This window comes from Cibotium barometz, chromosome 35, assembly GCF_041138505.1.
Source record: "Cibotium barometz isolate CiBa-2024 chromosome 35, ASM4113850v1, whole genome shotgun sequence".
NCBI classification, from domain to species: domain Eukaryota; kingdom Viridiplantae; phylum Streptophyta; class Polypodiopsida; order Cyatheales; family Cibotiaceae; genus Cibotium; species Cibotium barometz.
Genome location: NC_141080.1, coordinates 14770389 through 14789611, shown reverse-complemented (window position 1 = coordinate 14789611; position 19223 = coordinate 14770389). Strand labels below are relative to the sequence as shown.

The following is a 19223-nucleotide window of genomic DNA, read 5'->3' as shown; positions in this document are numbered from 1 at the left end:
TGTGTCACGAGAGTGGATGGCATGGGAGGATCGAGAGCAGCCCAAGGCAGTGGCATTTGTGCGTGCTGTGATGCGAGAGAGTTGGTGGGATGATGTCAAAGCACTTGTGAAGGCCACTCAGCCTCTTTACAGTGTCCTTCGCATCACAGACATGGAGGGCAGCACTCTTGGTCTCCTTTACGAGTTCATGGACCGTATTGGAGAAGCCCTGAATCGGTGCACCGTTCTATCAGCAGAGAGGTATGTAATATGCAATATGCATGTCTTTCCAGTTTTGTACTTGTCGGGTTTATTTGGCTTTGGTTGTTGGTGAATCGTTATTCGTGACTTGGTCTATGAATAGGGTCCAAGACATCAGGGAGGTTTGGAACCGTAGATGGAATTGGTTTCATAGACCAATCCATTCGGTTGCCCATATACTGCATCCTCTATGGCGTAATGAGGAGCAGTTCAACAACGAGGAGTTGGAAGAAGGGTGGCAACAGTACATCCAGAGGTGGACAGGAGGTGATATTAATCTCTTGAGAAAATTGGAGGATGAGCTCTTGGTATATCGCAATGGGAGCCGTGTGTTTGGAAGACCCACCGCACTACTAAGAGAGACACAGCTATAGCCAGTCTCATGGTGGGAGAAATATGGGATTGGTACTCCATTAACCATGCTCCTAATGGACTTAGCCGGCGGAGTGTGGGTACCCTCAATGGCCTTGCTGCATCTAGCTTGTCAAATGTGCCAGGCTGCTATGCTGCTGCAAATCTCTCATCTTTGGCATGAGCCTGGCTGCCAATCGCTTGTAGGTGGGGTGTAACAAGAATTGCTGCAATATGATGGTGAGAGACCTGAAGGGCAAGCCCTCTCCCATCCTCCTCATAAGCCCTGACCACTTCAGCCTCTGTGGCCCAAGCAACAGTGCCCCATGTAATGATCCGGGTCGATGACCTGTCCATAGTGAAGATGCGGAGAATTCGCTGCCAAATCTGCTGAGCCTTCGGGCAATCCCACAATTTCTCTGAGACTCGTGAGGGTGGCCACACCATGGGCAAGCTGCTAGTCGACCTCCAAGCTGCTAGCCAAGAACTGACCGCCAAACTCCTATGTGCCATTAACCAGAGAAAGAGGGTGATCTTTCTAGGCCGAAAGCTGTCCCAAAGCCTCTTCTAGAAATGTGAAAGAAGCGTTGTGAGAGGCCCTATGACTGCCAATGTGCTATTTGCTGCTGCTGCTGCTGCTGCTGGGTGGCCATCTATCTCTGGCATCTGGATCTTGCGGCCTAGCCGTGCTGTATATGCAAAGAAGGGGGCAACCAGACTCCAGAGTCTCCTCCCGATCCTCGGGGTCATGCAAGTCCACTCTACTGGGTCCCATTGTAGGTGCGTGAGAGGTCGGCACTCCCACCAGAATCTCTACCTGGCCACCTTGGCCGGTGCTGGGCCTATGTGCCACTCCCGTGCCCGAAAACCAAGCACCCTCACCGTCTGCAAGGTGCAGCCACTGAAATCCTCTAAGGGGAGCTCGGATCTCTCTAGTGTGCCATGGGATCCAATAGAAAAAGTGAGTAGACCATTGTCCTCATTTTCTCCGTGGACCGCCACGAGAATATCGTGTCTGGTAAACACGCCTAGCCACATTGGGGGAGTCGGGTCTGGGATAGGAGTCAACCAATCCTAAGGGATGGCTGAGTCGATGCCGATGCTGAGCGTGTCTCTACCCCGGACCCCTGTCAAGCCTCTCTCCTGTACCTGTCCGTGTGTGATCCAATATTCAAGAGACTTGGAAGGTCTTGTGCTCAAGGCACCCCATGATACATGTGGTTGGGCCACCAACACGTGACGACTGTGTAGATGGATCAAAGGGTTCCAGACTGTAGCCGCTCCTCTGAGGCTGTTGGAGCTATTTGTCTAAGGGCCGGCCTGAGATGATCCCAAGCTCGAAGTAGGTTGGTTGCAAATCTGTCGTCAAAAGCTGGACTAAAACCACATGGGTTCAAACATGTTAGAAGAAAACACTAAAAAAACTTAGGAATCCTTCATAGGTAGACCCCAATGACTACACTAGGGCTCTCCTGTGAGGACGCCTTGTCTATGAAAGCACTGAGGTCCTCCCTAAACCTTGTATGTTCCATGAGATTTCTGCATATCAATCTCTGTGAGAGGCGGACCTAGCAGAACTGCCCTCCAGTTGAAGAGTCTTGGGCGAGGGTTTAGACAGAGAATAATCAGAATCCGTCCTATGGCAAAGGCGCGCCAAGTGGGTGCGGATCTTGTCCTCCATGTGACGCCACTCTTTTCGAGCGCAAGAGTAAGCGCACTCCGGACTCCATCGATCACAATGGAGGTACTTGTAAGAGGGGGGAAGAGGTACTGCGTCAGAAGTATGCATGAACACAAATAGCAGCACCTCCAGGCTAGAGGCCATCATCTCCCCGTCCTGATCTCTGTGGGCTGAGCCTCCAAATTCCATCATAGCCAATGGCCATAGATGGGTGAGTATGTCAGTGATGCGAAGATCGTGAAGATGATGAGATAGCTCAACTCCGTGACCTTGAATGGAGGCAGTCCTATCGATTGTGAATTCTACTTTGTCCGTGGGGCTGCACTCAGAGGGAAGGAAAAGATCATTGTGCCATTCTCTGGCGTAGAGGGTCTGGAGTGGTGGAAAACCACACATACTTGAAGAGGTGCTAGTGTTTCCTCGAGCATATCTGTCCCTTCCGCTGGAAGACAACGGAAGAAACTAAAGTCCACCGGCTGCCCTAAGATCCTGAGGGCCCCACTTGGTGACTCTCGCAGGAGAGCCCTCACCGGGGAAGCAGCGATGGTCATCTCAACCGGTTGTGAGTAATGGTGAATCAAGCAGCGAACGTAACTCGCTGGTTGCCTCCGCTCCCGGTCGGGGGGTGCTGGGGGGCGACGGGAGTGCTTTGGAGAGGCGGATTGGGGTTGGGGGGGGGGGGGGGGGGGACTGTTGAGGGCAAAGTCGGTGGAGAGGATGGAGGCGGCGGGGGGGGGCGTCGAGGCCAGAGAGGGGCGTTGCTGAGAGAGATCCAAGAGAGGGGGATGCTGGTGGGAGGGGCTCGTTGAGGACTCGGTGGGGTTTGTTGATCTCACTAGGCACTGAAGTCTGAGAGCCACGGGGGAAATCTCGACGAGGAATCGGCCGCCAAACCGGTGGGGCCGAGGGGGCTTGCTTCGTGACTGGAGGGGGGCCATCGCCAATGGTTATGTGTTGAGATAAATGCTTGAATCGGTTCTCTAACAGAACCGAATCCTCTTGAGCATTGCTAGCTGGCGCGCGCGATGGCGGCGCTTAGCTCTGGTGGTCAGATGTTGACGTTCCAGGTGCGGGCCAACCGTCCGCCACTACCTGGCACTGGAGTTGTTTGCAATCGGGGCATGATGCTCCGCCGCCTAGGAACTTGCCTCCCTCTTTGGCCCCTAGGGAGGATCTAAATGTGAAATGCCAGGGGGGAGGGGGGGGGGGGGGGGGGGGGGGGATTCGAGGCAGTCTCCTCGATTGCCGTCGAGGGCAAGCTCTGGCTAGATGTCCCATCTGTCTGCAAATGAAGCATTGGCCTGGAAGGCCTGAATACTCCACGCGCTGCTAGATGGGGTCGCCCCAGAGGCTAGGAATACATATACAATGAGGCATTGAATCCGATGAGGCCACATAGATACGGAGGGATGGAATCCCGGCTGCCCGTGCAAGGGCCAAGGCAACAGTGAGGGGGATTCCATCACTCTCCCGATGGCACCACCTATCACCGAGAGAAGAGGAAGGTATTCCTTCCTAAGGCCTGGGAAGCAAATTGTCATTGGGAAGCGTGACACGCTAACCAGAGGGTCAGACACAGGATCAAAGCCGTGCTGCCACCGCACAAAGAAGGCTTGCACCGTACGCAATGCAAGGGGGCTCAGCTGCATGACTCGGTCTAACACCATGGGCGAGTCGAATTTCACCTGGTAGTATCCACGCCCCAGAGGGTGAATGTCTGTGATCTTTGTAGGCTCACCTATGAGGCTTGCCTGTTAAAGATCCCTGATCAGTCCGTGTGCAGGGCGGCTACCAACAATTTTGCAAACCAATGTGATAGCCTCTAATGTTGCAACAGTCGTGGCAAGAACATGAAGGTCCGCTTCCGAAAAGGATATGCAAGCAACAATGGCCTCGTTCGGGAATGAAGGAGCGGCTGCCATGGAGTCCTCCTGAGGCTTGCCAAAATGAGAGAATCCCGAAAAGTCTGAATTAATCTATGAGGAAGGGGAAACAAGGAATCGGGGAAAAGGGGGGGGGGGGGGGGGGGGGGGTGGGAGGATAGGTGGCCAACAGAGGCTAGGGAGGGGTAGGCGTTGGATAGAGAGGAAAAGGAAAAGAAAAAAAACGGCTCTGAAAAGTTGAAGGGGAGGGGGGAGCGAAGAAGGAAGGCAGGCAGGAAAGGGGGAAGGGGGGGGCGGAGAGCAAAAAAGTGGATAGAGGGAGGGGGGGGGGGGTGAGGGAGAGCTCAGGGAGCACACGACGGTTTTGGAAATCTTGTAAATTGAACTTATGGGGCAGCCTCTGGATTATAGTTTCTTCCGATGTCTTCGAACGGGAGGGACATGCATGTTTGAGGAGACAGTAGCCCCTATTCAGATATGTGTGGTTTTTCACCACTCCAGACCCTCTACGCTAGAGAATGGCGTGATGATCTTCTCTCTCTTTGAGGGCAGCCCTGGGGACGGAGTGGGACTCAGAGTCGGTGGCTGTCACCATCCAGGGACATATAGTTGAGCTCTCCCATCATCTTCACGATCTTCGCATCACCGACGTACTCACCCATCTATGGCCATTGGCTAGGATGGAGCTTGGAGGCTTGGGAGATGGTGGCCTCCAGCCTGGAGGTGCTACTTTTGTGTTCATGCATACTTCAGTCGTAGTACCTCTTCCCCCTTCTTACAGGTACCTCCATTGTGATCGATGGAGTCTGGAGTATGCATACTCGCGCGCTCAGACAAAGTGGCGTCACATGGAGGACAGGCTCGGCGCCCACTTGGTGTGCCTTCGTCCTAGGACGGATTGTGATTATTCCTCGTCTGACCCCTTACCCAAGACTCTTCGAGTGGAGGGCAGTTCTACTAGTTCCACCTCACACAGAGATTGATATGCGGATAGTCTCATGGAACATACAGGCTTCAGTGCTTTCAGAGACGAGGTGTCCTTGGAGGAGAGCTTCAGAGAGCCCCAGTTGGGGGACCTATCGACATTCTTTTCCTTCAGGAGCATCACCTTTCTGAGCGGTGCACCCACCAATGCAGGAAGATTTTACGAGGTAGGAGTGACACTTTCTGGTCTGCATCCTTAAGCCCTTCAGGGACGCAGGGAGGAGTTTGTATTTCCGTCTTTGAGCCGCTTTTGCCGGCAGTGACAGGCTCAGGAGTCATAGTTCTGGGGCGAGCACAGTGGGTTACCATCTTGATTGGAGAGGATAGCGTTGGCTTCCTCAATGCTTATGACCCGAACGCCGCTGGAGGTAGAGCCCTCTTTTGGAGCACAGCCCGGCATGCCGTTTCCTAGGCTTACTTTTGGTGTATGGGTGGTGACTTTAACATGGTAGAGGTAGCACAGGACAGACTTGGAGGAGGCACGGCCATAGTCTCAGAAGCAGAGTACTTTACGTGGGAGGAGATGATATTGGTACTTAGGGGATAGGACCCTTGGCATCTTCCAGAGTTTGGGTGCAACCCTGGGAGCCTTAGCTTCCCACGATTGGATAGGAGGAGCACTGGCCCCAACCTCTCTAGACATGATAGGCTTTATGTTGATGAGTGGGCTGGCGTCCATGGGGGCATGATGAGTATCTTGGCAGGCACTACTTTTTCAGATCATGCTGCGGTTATTCTGTCCCTAGAGGACCCTGGGAGGCATGATAAGCATGCGAGCTCTAGGATTAATTCAGGACCCGGAGATTTGCAGCAGGATAGAGCAAATATGGGTGGGACTAGACTTTATCTCAGGCTCTGTTGTGTGCACATTCGATGTGGGCCTAGGGGAGATCAACGGTTTCTTTGGAGGAGGCAGCTCAAAGCAGATTGGAGGGATTTCGAGAGCACGAGAGGAGTCTGAGGAGGGGTTTGGCCTCTATACAGTAGCTTCTTGAGAGTTCCCCAGATAGCCCGTGGATTGAGAGTCTGCTTGCTGCCGCCTGCACCGAGATTAGATCCATTGAGGAGAGGCGGGTGGAGTATAGGTACCATGCCAGAGCTTCATTGTAGACCCAGGCGGGTGACAGAGTCACAGGGGATTTCTTTGAGATAGCCGGCCCCCACAGGAGGAGAGATGGTATTCACAGGTTGCGTGGCCAGGATGGAGCTATTTTTTCTGATCCTCCCCATGTGACAGACATTGCTCACTGACTTCTTCCGATCTCTTCTCATTGGTGCGCCATTATCCCCATAGGTGATGGACGCGTGCGAGAGGGTCTGGCGACACGAGAGAGGTGGTCCCCCCTCTCTTCGGTCCTTCTTATTGACTCCATTCACTGCAGAGGAGTTGGCAGAGGCGTTGATGGCACTACCTAGAGGCGAATATGGGTGGGACTAGACTTTATCTCAAGCTCTGTTGCATGCACATTGGATGTGGGCCTACGGGAGATCAGCGGTTTCTTTGCAGGAGGCAGCCCAGAGCAGATTGGAGGGATTTCGAGAGCAGGAGAGGAGTCTGAGGAGGGGTTTGGCCTCTTTACAACGGCTTCAGGAGAGTTCTCCAGATAGCCCGTGGATTGAGAGTCTGCTTGTTGCCGCCCGCACGGAGATTAGATCCATTGAGGAGAGGCGGGTGGAGTATAGGTACCATGCCAGAGCTTCATTCTAGACACAGGCGGGTGACAAAGTCAGGGGATTTTTTTGAGATAGCCGCCCCCCACAGGAGGAGAGATGGTATTCGCAGGTTGCGTGGCCGGGATGGAGCTATTTTTTCTGATTACCCCCATGTGAGAGCCATCGCTCACTGACTTCTTCTGATCTCTTCTCATTGGTGCGCCATTATCCCCACAGGTGATGGATGCGTGCGAGAGGTTCTAGCGACATGATAGAGGTGGCCCCCCTCTCTTCGGTCCTTCTTATTGACTCCATTCACTGCGGAGGAGTTGGCAGAGGCGTTGATGGCACTACCTAGAGGCAAATCCCCAGGGGCGGACAGGCTTCCAGTCTCTTTCTTTCTTCGTCAGTGGGATCCCATGGAAGGTGGCCTTCGAGTTGCCTTCAATGAGATTATGCTCACAGGTGCCATGCCAAGGAGGCTCTCAGAGGGTTTGATAAATTTGATTCCTAAGGAGGGTGGTGGCAGATTGGATATCCGACAGTGGAGACCCATCACTCTTCTAGGGACCGCCTATAAGATCTTGGCCATGACCATCAGCAGGAGACTTCAGCCTTTCCTCCTGACTTGATTCATGACACTCACATTGGCTTTGTTTAGGATTGGAGCATCCTAGACATCATCTTTACCTTCTGGGAGGCGACAACGTCGGCCAGGATGCGGCAGCAGGACATCATAGTGCTACTACTAGATTTTGAGAAAGCTTATGATAGGGTGGATTGGAGCTTTCTGGAGGGCACGATGAGCCGGATGGGATTCCCCATGGAGTGGATTCGTGGGGTTTCAGGACTCTACTCGGCCTGGCACGGCCAGGTTCTCATTTAGGGAGCCCGTGGCGATGGATTTCCCCTTCCCCACTTGGCATGACAGGGCTGTCCTTTGGCACCTTACCTCTTCCTATTCGTTGGCGAGGCCATGAGTAGTTTTCTCTCAATCCAAGAGACCGGGCTTCAGGGGTTGCGTCTCCCCCTCCGCCCTTAGGAGAAGAGTTTGCAGATGACACAACAACTTACCTTTCAAGAGATGTGGGGAATCTCTAGAGATTCATGGATGCGATCGAGATCTTTTGTCACGCATAAGGACCACTGATCAATTGGCACAAGTTGTGTGGTTTTTGGGTAGGCTCTGCACCCGCCCTGACTTGGCACCCAATTGAGGCTTTCAAGCGGATCTTGAGGGGCACTCCAGCTCGCTATCTTGGATGCCAGGTGGGCGTTGATATCTCTCCCGAGCAGTAGCTCGCCCCTCTTCTTCTGAGTATTCGAAAGAAGCTTTTATACTGGAGTTCTGTGAGACTCTCCCTTGTAGGTAGAGTGGTGGTGGCGAACTAGGTTTTTCTGCCACTATGTGGTACATCACTATGGGCTGGGCCTTCTCTCGAGCTTGTATTGGCCAGGTACAACGGTTGGTCTGGAACTTCTTATGGGGCGACAATGTGACGGGAGGCCTGCCAAGGGGAAGGTGGCATCGAGAGTGATCATTCAGCTAGGTACAACGGTTGATCCGGAACTTCTTATGGAGCTAGGCCTCATTGACCTTGCTATTCGGCAGCCATTGGTCTGGAACCCCTTGATCCGTTTACCCAGTGGCCACATGTTGGGGGCCCGACCTCATGTATCATGGGGAGTGTTGAGCATAGGACTTGCTAGGTCCCTTGGAGACTGGATCGCGCACAGACAGTTCCCCTGAGAGGTGCAAGACAGAGACCTAACAGTGTAACATGCAGCAGAAGTATTCGTATTGGACGATCCTGTCACACAAATACTCACACCGTGTTTTGTATCCTGAGTTTCGCGAGTTTAGCAATCCACTTTAAGACTTCAAACTTTTAAGAGATATGAGAGAGAGAGATGAGAACTGTACACCGTATGGGTTCCCGAATTACCCACTGAAGGGCCCCCTATCTCGTTACCGAGATAATATTTACTTTATTATCTTTAAAGAGACTGACGATATTCAAACGCAAGACCTCTGAAGACCAAGTGTTGGGCTGAACTGTACACTGTTGTAGAAGCACCAAAGATGTACAATCTCGAGCCTATGCACTCTTCCCAATGGAATGAGAAGGGGATGCAAGGTGAGGCGCTGAGAGGGGCTGTTTGGGACTGTTCTAGACTAAGTATGAATGCTGTAAATGTTGCGTTTTACCTTCACCAACAAGTGACTGGAGCAAAACGATGAGATGATGAATGCTGAAACTGTATGGATGCAGAAAACGCAAGGTGAACTGTTAGCTGAATGCTGAACTGATGCGTTTGAGGCGCCTAGGGCTGTAGGAGACAAACGGTGAGGGATGGTGGCATGCTCCTTGTGCTGAAGATGCCAAGCGCTTGAATGCTTGTGCTGAAATATGATTGAATGAATGGTTGAATATGCTAGGGCTCTATTTATATGGACCACAAGAGCCAGTCGGCTGGCTATAGAGCTGGCCGACTGCTCATGTCCACATTAAATGCATAAAATAGGTATAAAATGCTGAAAATGATGGGAAAATTACCAGAAAATTTCTAGTAAATATCCGGATAAATACTAGATGATATCAGGGGTGTTTGCCATGGTCTAGATGCAATGTATGAATGATGTGCAATATGCAGAATGCTTTCTAATGCAAACTCTAAGGTTTCTACTGACTGTATATGCATGAATGCGTCTCTCTAAGTGGGTGAAGGGACTTAGACTGACTGATTGACTCGCTATGGCTGAGCATGACCTACGTAGCTCGTGCCTGACTTATCCCGGACTAAGGATTACAATTGGGTCACGGTCATAGTAGCGACACGTTTCAAAAAACGCGTTGGAAACATTTCAAACCTTTCCCAGAAGTTTGAAACGCGTTTCAAACTTTCCTATCTTGGCATGTGAAAAATCAATACCATATATGATATTTATATGCCAGAATATATGGGATCATTGATAGCATTGATAAAATGATAATATGTTGAATATATGCATGCTTGTATGATGTATCAGGATTTAGTAATAAGTATGTACTATCATCTATGCATAATGGGCCCATGGCCCATGGGATAGCAAATGCCAATATGCCAAGGCAGTCATCCATGTTCAAACTTCAAACTCAAAGTTTCAAACTTCAATCCTAGATAAAAACAATGCAAGAAAGGAATGAGCCATGGTGTATGCTGAATATGTACAAACTACAAAGTTCAAATGCCAAACTTTAACTTCAAAGGTTGCAGGCTGCAGCCTCCAGGTTTCAATCATGATTCATGAATCAACAATCATAGATAATACTAAATAGACAAAATCACATGACACAGAGTCTCAATGGTAAATGCTCATCATAAGTAAGCTCAAGAGTCAATAGTAAATAGTCAAACACAATCCGTGTCACATGTGACACACAGTACATAGTACAAAATAAAGTAGAAAATAGAATCAGGAGTCGGGACTCAGGAGTCATCCTCCTCAGACGGAGACGACAACTCCTCCTCATGGTCATCTCCATCCTCTGATGTCTCTGACTCTGTGCTGGAAGAAGACTCTGCCTCAGCTCCATAAATCTCAGGTTCTGTAGCCGTAGCACTCGTAGAAGCTCCATCTCTAGATGCATGCACTCGTGTGATACGAGCTGGTGCCATCAACTCCTCGTAAAGCATAGCATAGATGTCACGCTCCTCCTGAGGAATATCCGGTACATCCTTCACCAACTCTATGTCAATCTTGTCGACATTCACTCGGCGCGGCTCGATTGGATTGCCTTGTTGCTCAATTAGACGGAGGTTGCAATGACAATAAACCAACAGTTCTAATTCAGCACTGCTCAATTTGTTCCTCTTCTTTGTGTGGAAGAGAGCCCATGTGCTCCAGTTCCTCTCACAAGGCCCAGAGCTGCAATCTTGTGAGAGGACTCGCAATGCAAGGAGTTTCTGTCATAGAAAGGACATAAAACTTTGTAAGTAGTCATGATAAAGCACTAACCTCCCATTGCATCATGATTCATGGCTATTATTGATGTAACATTTGAATACTAAACACTTACCAGCTCCTCACAGAGCGGCCAGCCGGAGGAGAAGTGTGAAGTGTCTCTTCCCCTTTTGATCATTTGATTCCCCCCCCCCCCCCCCCCCATGAGACAGCCTTCTCCTCACAGAGCGGCCAGCCGGAGGAGAAGTGTGAAGTATCTCTTCCCCTTTTGATCTTTTGATTCCCGCCCTAATGAGACAAGTTTGTATTTAGCCCTTCGTAATTGTATCTAGCCCTTTGTGGCTGTTTTTTCATTAACTAATAGAAGGATCTTTTTCCCGAAAAAAAATAATCCACAGGCTGCTCCAAGATCCTAGGGGGCCCACCTGCGGACTCTGGCAAGAGAGCCCTCACCAGGGAGGTGGCAATGGTCATCTCAACCGGCCCAAAGAAACGGTGAATCAAGCGGCGAACAGAACTCGCCGGCTGCCTCCGCTCCAGGTCGGGGGCTGTTCTTGATGAGAGCATGCCCTACGTGGTGGTTGCAAGGTGTCTTTCGAAATTGTAAAGCAAAATGCAAGCGATGTGAAGTATCACTTCATCAGAGAGGTGATAAACCCACATAAGCCTGTTGTTGTATAGAGTGGGATCTTGTGTATAGAGAAGAGTTTACACGCCAGTGCTTTGGGGAGTCCACCGGGGGGGGGGGGGGGGGGGGGGGGATCCATCGGAGAGGAAGGCTGCTGGGAGAGGCTCGGCGGGGGCTGCAACAGTCGTGGCAGGGATCTGAAGGTCCGCTTCGGAAAAAGATAAGCAAGCAACGGCGGCCTCAGTCACGGTTGACGGAGCGGCTGCCATGGAGTCCTAAGGGTGAAGGCCAAAAAGTGCCAAGATGGAAACGCCCCGAAGAACCTAAAAAATCTACGTACGGAAAGAGGGAGGAGAAGGAGAAATGGGGAGAAAACACAAAGGAGGGAAGGCGGGGAACTGGAAAGAAAGAGAGGGGGGGGAGAAGAGCAAAGAGGGGCAGAAAAGAGGGAAGTGGGGCGGCGCAAAGAAGAGAGGGGAAATGGGGGGCAGCAAGTGGGCAGGGGAGGGGAGGCGGGCAGGCGCAGAGGAAAGGGGGGAAACAGGGCAGGGCGGCGCAGAAGCGAGGAGAGGGGGGGGGGAGGGGGGAAGCGGGCTGGGCGGGCGAGGGGGGCGGAAAAGAAGGCAGGGGAGGGGCACAGACCAGCACAAAGAGGGAGAGGGGGAGGGCGGGCAGGGCAGGATGGGCGAAGGGGAGCGGAAAAGATGGCCAGAGGGGGCGCAGGACGCCGGCTGAACGGGGGGAGATCAGAGAGCACACGACCCAGGACACTTCTTTTTCTTGGGACCCGGAAAACAACTGAATTGTGCCACTTAAACATGTTCTAGATCTCCCCCCCCCCCCCCCCCCCCCAACCAAAAAAAAAAAAAAAAAAAAGAGATGTCAGGATACCTGGGGATTCACTTATCGCATGCATTGAAGATTTCTATGGGGAAACTCTTACGTTGCATTTAAAGATGGGCCACAAGGTGAACAAACATAGGCAGCTCCAGATAATGATGGCATGTAGTACACTAGAGGTGCAGACATAGAAGCATCCTTCACTCCACTATTCACTAAACTATGAGATTAAAGGGCACTATCATTGTCTATTCAAGGAGAGCCATCAAGAATGAGGGCCAGAAATGTGTGGATTTTTATGTGAAGGGAATTGGCATAGGGAGAAAATCTTTAAAATCCACCGCTGCACCAGCATTGCTCCTGGGATAGCCAAAGGAGGGCCAAACACTTTCGATAAGACACCTTCATCACTTGGCATTCCATAGCCTTGACAACCTTCTGATCCCAATGATAATAGAAAGCACAAAGCAAGCATCAAGTTCAAAAGAATTACAAGCATTGCATTGTACCTTGTCAAGAGGATCGTTGCAAGAATGACACCTTGTCTCATTGTCGGCTCTTTAACACTTGTACACACTAGCTGTGCTCTTGGACCTATGGTACATCGTAAAGCATGCAATGCAGCTTGAAGGTCTTTTCTTCCCTTTTCTTCTGCACTTGCAATAGTGCATGCTACAAGTCCTTTCACTCCCTGTTCATTGAAGGTAACAATTGTTATAGCTGTCCAGCCAGCACTCCTCATAATTCTTAAATCCTTTCATCCTTAAAAACTTTAAAAATAACCATGCACTTACTGGAATCAAACCCTGTAGAAAGGGTGACTCGAATGCAGCTCGCCGTACTGCAGATTTTACACTGTAGCTTGTTCCAAAACCCACCCATGCGTTCCCTGCACGTCCAAGGATCTGCAATATTATTGCAACACAGCAAGGCGCTCTTAAAAACAAACCAGAGGATGCCAATGCACTGTTTATAGGAATGAAGCTTTGTGTGTTTGACATCTAGCTTGAGAACATAGTTCACGTATTAGCATAGCACATAACCATACATGCACACACACACAGACAAAGGCACCCAAGTAGGTTCCTAGGTAGGTAGGTTTTCAATGTATGCATATGTGTATGCATTAGATGTATGCATATCTGAGTGCATGAATGGGTATGCATACATGTATGCACGTGTATGCATGCATGCATCCACGTACGTATGCAAATGTATGCACGTATATGCATACATGTATGCACGTGTATCCATGCATGCATTCACGTATCCATGTATATGTATGAAGCATGTATGTATGCATTCATGCGCATGCATGCTCGCATGTATTTATATATGTATGTATGTATGTATGTATATGTGCGTATATGTATGTATGTATGTATATGCTCTCATTATTTATATATATATATATATATATATATATATACATACATACATATACATCTATATATATATATATACATATACATACATACATATATATATATATATATACATACATACATATACATCTATATATATATATATACATATACATACATATACATATATATATATATATATATATACATATACATATATATACATATACATATATATATATATATACATATATATAGATGTATATGTGTACATACATATACATATATATACATATACATATATATATATATACATATATATAGATGTATATGTGTACATACATACATACATACATATATATATATATATATATATATATATATAGATGTATATGTGTATATACATACATACATACATATATAGATGTATATGTGTATATACATATATATATATGTGTGTGTGTATATTCATGCATGCATCCATGCTCATATGTATGTAGGCATTCATGCGCATGCATGCTCGCATGTATTTATATACGTATGTATGTATACATGTGTATACATGCATGCATGCATCCTCATATGTATGTATGTATTCATGCTCGCAGGTAGATGTACGCATGTAAGCACACAAGTATGTACAAACATTCGAGCATATGCACAAAGGAAAAACTTAAAAACTACACAAACAAAAACAGACTGAAACATACAGAGAAGATTTCAGTGCTGGCAATGTCCCGTAATCCTTCTGGCGGGGCATCAAAAACTTTAACTCGGTCGCCCTGGTTTCAACCAAAAAACATGATCAAATGGGACTAAAACCACTGATAAACGTGGACAAGTTCCAACTTCCACAAACCCTGATGTCATATGGACAACCCTGAGACATTAAAATTATTTTTTCCCTTCATGACAAGGGGCCAATATATATTGTGATTTAGGACAAACTGACTTACCAAAGAAAGATCTGAAACAGCTTTGATGGCATATAGAACTGTGTTATCAGCAATTCTCAAAGCTTCTATTAGCGTGACTCTCTCTCTCCCGAACAAGGCATCATGTTCAAAAACTGTCCATACAGAAAAAAGTTTTCTTAGTAATGTTGATATGTATGCACCAATGCAGTACAGGTTTTGACAATGGCGTCATGCATTTTAGTTACTATGTACATATATTACTTATATGTGTATTTGTACACTTGCACTTGTGTGCATGCATGTTACATGTCTATGAACTCACGAGAATGTAAAACCTCCTATGTTGAATGTAAATGCAAAAGTTTGGAGGCATCTCCAGTGGGTGTGTGTATGTGTCCATGTGAAAGACAGAGAGACAGAGAGAGAGAGAGAGAGAGAGAAATGAAATGAAATGAAATGATATATTAACGTCTTCAAAAGGCCAAAATGACCTATGAGACCAAAAAGGTTACAACAGTTGGTGGATCTGATACAATGTCTGTGTAAGGAAAGCTAAAAACAATTAAACAACTAACTGAAACTGAAACAACTATGAGGAAAAGTACGGTACCAGGAGCTCCTAATGGATAACATGTGAGAGAGCTATATTAACATCTTCAGAAGACCCCAAGGGTCTATGGGACCATAAGTAATACAATGGTACCATGGATATACTGACCCATGGAAGAACTAAAAGAGAAAGAAAGAAAGAAAGAAAGATTTTATTAACGTCTTCCAAAATACCGAAATCGGCCTATGAGACAAATCGGTGTACCTGTATCAAATCGGTGTACCTGTATGGGGTATCCTCTATCATCCCAACAAAATGAAAAAGTACTAAACTAAAAAGCTGAATCTGGGCGTGCAATAAGTACAATGAGTGGGGGAGGGATTGGAACTCTACTACTAGGAGAATGCAAAGCTATATGCATGAAGTATACAATCATGATATGCAACCTAGCTAGCTCCATCCTGTACCATACTGGGGGTATAAAATGGTATACATCAATGAAGGGGGTGTCCACAGCTCCCTGAAGAACATGCCTGGGTCTGCTCTGAAGCAAGCCAGTCGCTCCACACCCTCTCTGTGAAACTGAGCTCTGATCTCTGTCATCTCTCTCTAGTATAGGCGTGATGTCCGAAAGCCAGGTGTCCTCTGTCTCCTGCGGGCTCTGAGTGTCTCTGCTCTCTGGAGAGTAATTCCCTGCCGTGTAGGGGCTAGGAGTGGGATGGATCTCTGAAAAAATGTAGTAATCTGTGTCTGTCGTCCCCCCTCTGGAGCTGTCTGAGCCTGTAATGATGTCTCTCTGTGACATTGTATGTCTAGAATGAATCTCCCCAATATGCGCTGGTCTGTTGCCTCAAAGATCTGGCGTAGGGAATGTGGCTCTCTCAACAAAATGGGATCTCTCTCTCCCCTCTCGGGGATCCATGCTGCTCTGCCAGTCTCGATCTCCAATCGATGTGATGAAACTCTAAGCTAACCAATAGCCACTCAGGAGCCATGTGGTAAAAAGCCCTCCATGTATCTAGGCCTCTCTATAAATCCATCATCAGTGATACTCATGAAGTGACCTCTGTGGTATAGCATCTTCGGTGGAAGAGGTTGTGTAGGCGATATCCATGTCTCTCGTGTATAGAGCTGCCATAGGTCTTGTCTCAATACTCTCTTCCTCTCACTAGGAGAGAGACGGATATGTGGTGCATCCCTGTCATACTGGAATGGTGGTAGATGATCCATGTCTAGGCCATGCTGTGAGAACCAATGTGTGACCTCTGCATACCATGATCCTCTATCTCCTGCCTCAGCCAGCTGTCTAGATGCCTCAAAAGCTCCGTATGACAATCTGTCCTGTGGCATCTCTCTAAATCTGTCTAGCAAGCATATAGTCTGGAATATGGCCTCTACCATCATAGGAGGCGCAGCAAACTCTGCTCGGATAATGTCATGAGGTACTGACGGTTTGTTGCGTATCATGCGTGCCATCATGAGGGCTTGTGGTCTCTCTATCTGTGTCCACCAATGGGTAGCAAGGCCTAGCGCCCATACCGCTGCTCCATACATCAGTGCCGGTGTGACTAATGTGTCAAATAGCCACCCCTTCGTCCAGGGCTCCTCCTGAAAATGCGCCTGGTGGCACTGTCTCTCTAGCATAGCCAATGCTGCATATCCCCGTGTCAATCTAGCTCTGGCTGCTGAACCCATGGTGAAGCGTGTGGCTGCCACAGAGAAGGTAACCCCTAGGTACACGTATGATGTCACCACCTCCACCTGGCATCCTGCGAGAGTGAATGTCTGTCTCGATGTATGAAAGACCATAACCTTGGTTTTCTCAAGGTTCACAGTAAGACCCCTCTGTGTGCATAAATCATCGAGTGCATGTAGATGCTGCTGTAGACCTCCTAGAGACTCAGACACTAATACAATATCATCAGCATAAAGCATAATATGTACTGAGGTACCTGCTAAATCAACTCCATCTCCGCCTCCCCGTGTAATGAAGTCAGCCACCTCATCAATGTATAACCCAAATAGCATGGGGGAAAGTGGGCATCCTTGCTTCAGAGCAATGGTGCTAGCAATAGTCTCGGACATACCTCCTGGACATCTGACTCGCCCAAAAACCTGCTCATATAGAGCATAGATGCCCCATGTCATATCTGCTCGTATGCCAAGAGACTGCAAGCGCTGAAAGAGCCTCTCTCGTGGTACTATGTCAAATGCCTTGCCGAAATCCACAAAGCAGCAATAAAGCTTTCTCTTCCTCACTCTGGCCTGATCAATCATACATCTCAAAGTGAATACATGGTCAGTGGTAGAGAAAGCTCTCCTGAAGCCTGCCTGCCCTAAAGAGCGTAAAGCTGCTCGCTCAGCATATAAGCTAAGCTCTTGCTCCAACACTGCACCATAGAGTTTGGCCAACACGTGGCCAACCATAACCAACCTCTAGTTGCTCGGATCGAGCATATCCCCTGTTTTGTGAATCGGCACAATGGTGTGCATCGTCCGCTCCGCAGGCAAACCCTCTACTAGTGCCCTATTAAACAGGTGTGCAAGAAAAGGAGCCAAAGAATCTACTGCATATATGAGATGCTCACCCTGCAGGCCCATATGGTCGGCGGCCCGTCCATGCTGTAGGCGGCAGATAGCTTCCTTTACCATCCAGTGGGTAAAGAAGCTAGCTGTGGTAGGTCGAGGCTCCTGTGGCTAAGGTATAGGTGGCTGCTGTGGGGCGTGGTATAGGCCCTCTGCATATGTGTGCCATGTCTGTGGGTCTGCAATAGGTGTCGGTGTCCGGGGCTCTCTGAAGTGCCGCCATGAGATAGGGCTATCTCTACTCATGAAGAAATGAAAGATCTCTAGCTCCTGTATCTCTGCGAAGGCCCGCCTTTTGCGGCGAGTAAGTCTCCTCATCTCTCTTCTCGACTCCTCCTCTGTGATGGCTCCCAAGGCTCTCTGTATGCGGAGCCGTGAGTATAGGGCTCTGCACTCGTCATCATACCATCTGTTCTGGGGCATAGTCCCAGATCTCGTAGGCTCTCCTGAGTGGACACGATGTGGGAAGCTCTGTAATGCAGCCGTGTGTAGGAGTGATGCCAGCTGGGCTGTAATGGTATCCATAGGTGCCAGGGGATCCATGAGTAGGAGCCCATCCTCTACTCTGCCAGTGTATATGTCTGCCATGTCATGTGTGAAGTAGATGGTAGTGTGTGGCGTCGGTATGTGGGGGGCTGGTGATACTGGTGATCCGGCTAGTGAAAATGCCAAGTATGTATGATCTGCCCCAATAGAACGAGGTGGAATGGAGAATGAGGTGACAAGCTGTGATGCCTCCAAAGACCCCATAATGTAGTCTACCACCGTGCCTCCGGTCTGTGTATGACCCCCATGTGGGAAGCATGTCAGCCCTCCTGATCCCGGCCACTGTAGCATCCCATTATAAATAACGAGACGATGCCTGGCTCCCAGCTCTAGTAAGTGGTCTCCATAATGTCCTCTGTCTGGTCCAGTGTCCTCTGATGCCCGACTAGACCGTATCTCCTCTGGATCCACAGGGTGGAGGATCTCCATGTCATCATAATCATACACCTCACACTGTCTGCTCTGTGTGTGGGCATTGAAGTCGCCCGTAAGAAATACTTCCCCTAGTGTAGAATAATGCAAAATCTCCTCTGACAGACAAACAAGTGTATGGCGAGGCTCCTATCTCCTCCTCCTGTGGCATGTCCTCTGTAATGACATAGGAGGATCCTGATGGAGGAAAGTAACATAGGGCTATGTATATAACCCTGTCCTGTGAGAGCTGTAAGCTGATCCACATGTATCTGGCCTCTGGATCCTGTGCTACCACTCTCAGTCTCCCCTGTAGCTCCCGTCTGAATAGAACTGCTGCTCCCCCCGACCCTCTCAAGGTACCCTGGCATGTGGTCCTCCTGTATGCTGACTCCCACTGGAATCCCTCTACTCGAGGTAGCCCTCTCTCTGGGCTCTGATGTGTCTCTGTCAGCAGTATGATGTCTCTCCCCACCATAACATGCTCCAGTCGTCCAGGCTGCACCCATAGTGAAGCATTACAGTTCCATACTACCATGTGTATCTCTGTCAGTGGCCTAGTCTGTGTCCCATAGGCCCAAACCGCTAATCCATGGGCCGGCCATCAATGATGACCCGATCATCTCGATAGAAGGCCTTCTTG

General features: G+C 48.9%; 1 protein-coding gene across 3 annotated transcripts in view; it reads right to left on the bottom strand.

Annotated features, from left to right (window-relative positions):
* The window catches only part of ARC3 (GTP binding protein), a 159505-nt gene that overhangs the window by 29288 nt on the left and 110994 nt on the right, over positions 1 to 19223 (bottom strand). For all 3 annotated transcript variants that reach the window (XM_086774615.1, XM_086774617.1, XM_086774618.1), the window contains 4 exons: positions 14527 to 14639; positions 14281 to 14352; positions 13001 to 13111; positions 12716 to 12897 (listed from right to left, as the gene is read on the bottom strand). In XM_086774615.1, coding sequence (XP_086630741.1) covers positions 12716 to 12897; positions 13001 to 13111; positions 14281 to 14352; positions 14527 to 14639 — 478 coding nt within the window. The remainder of the gene's footprint in view (positions 1 to 12715; positions 12898 to 13000; positions 13112 to 14280; positions 14353 to 14526; positions 14640 to 19223) is intronic.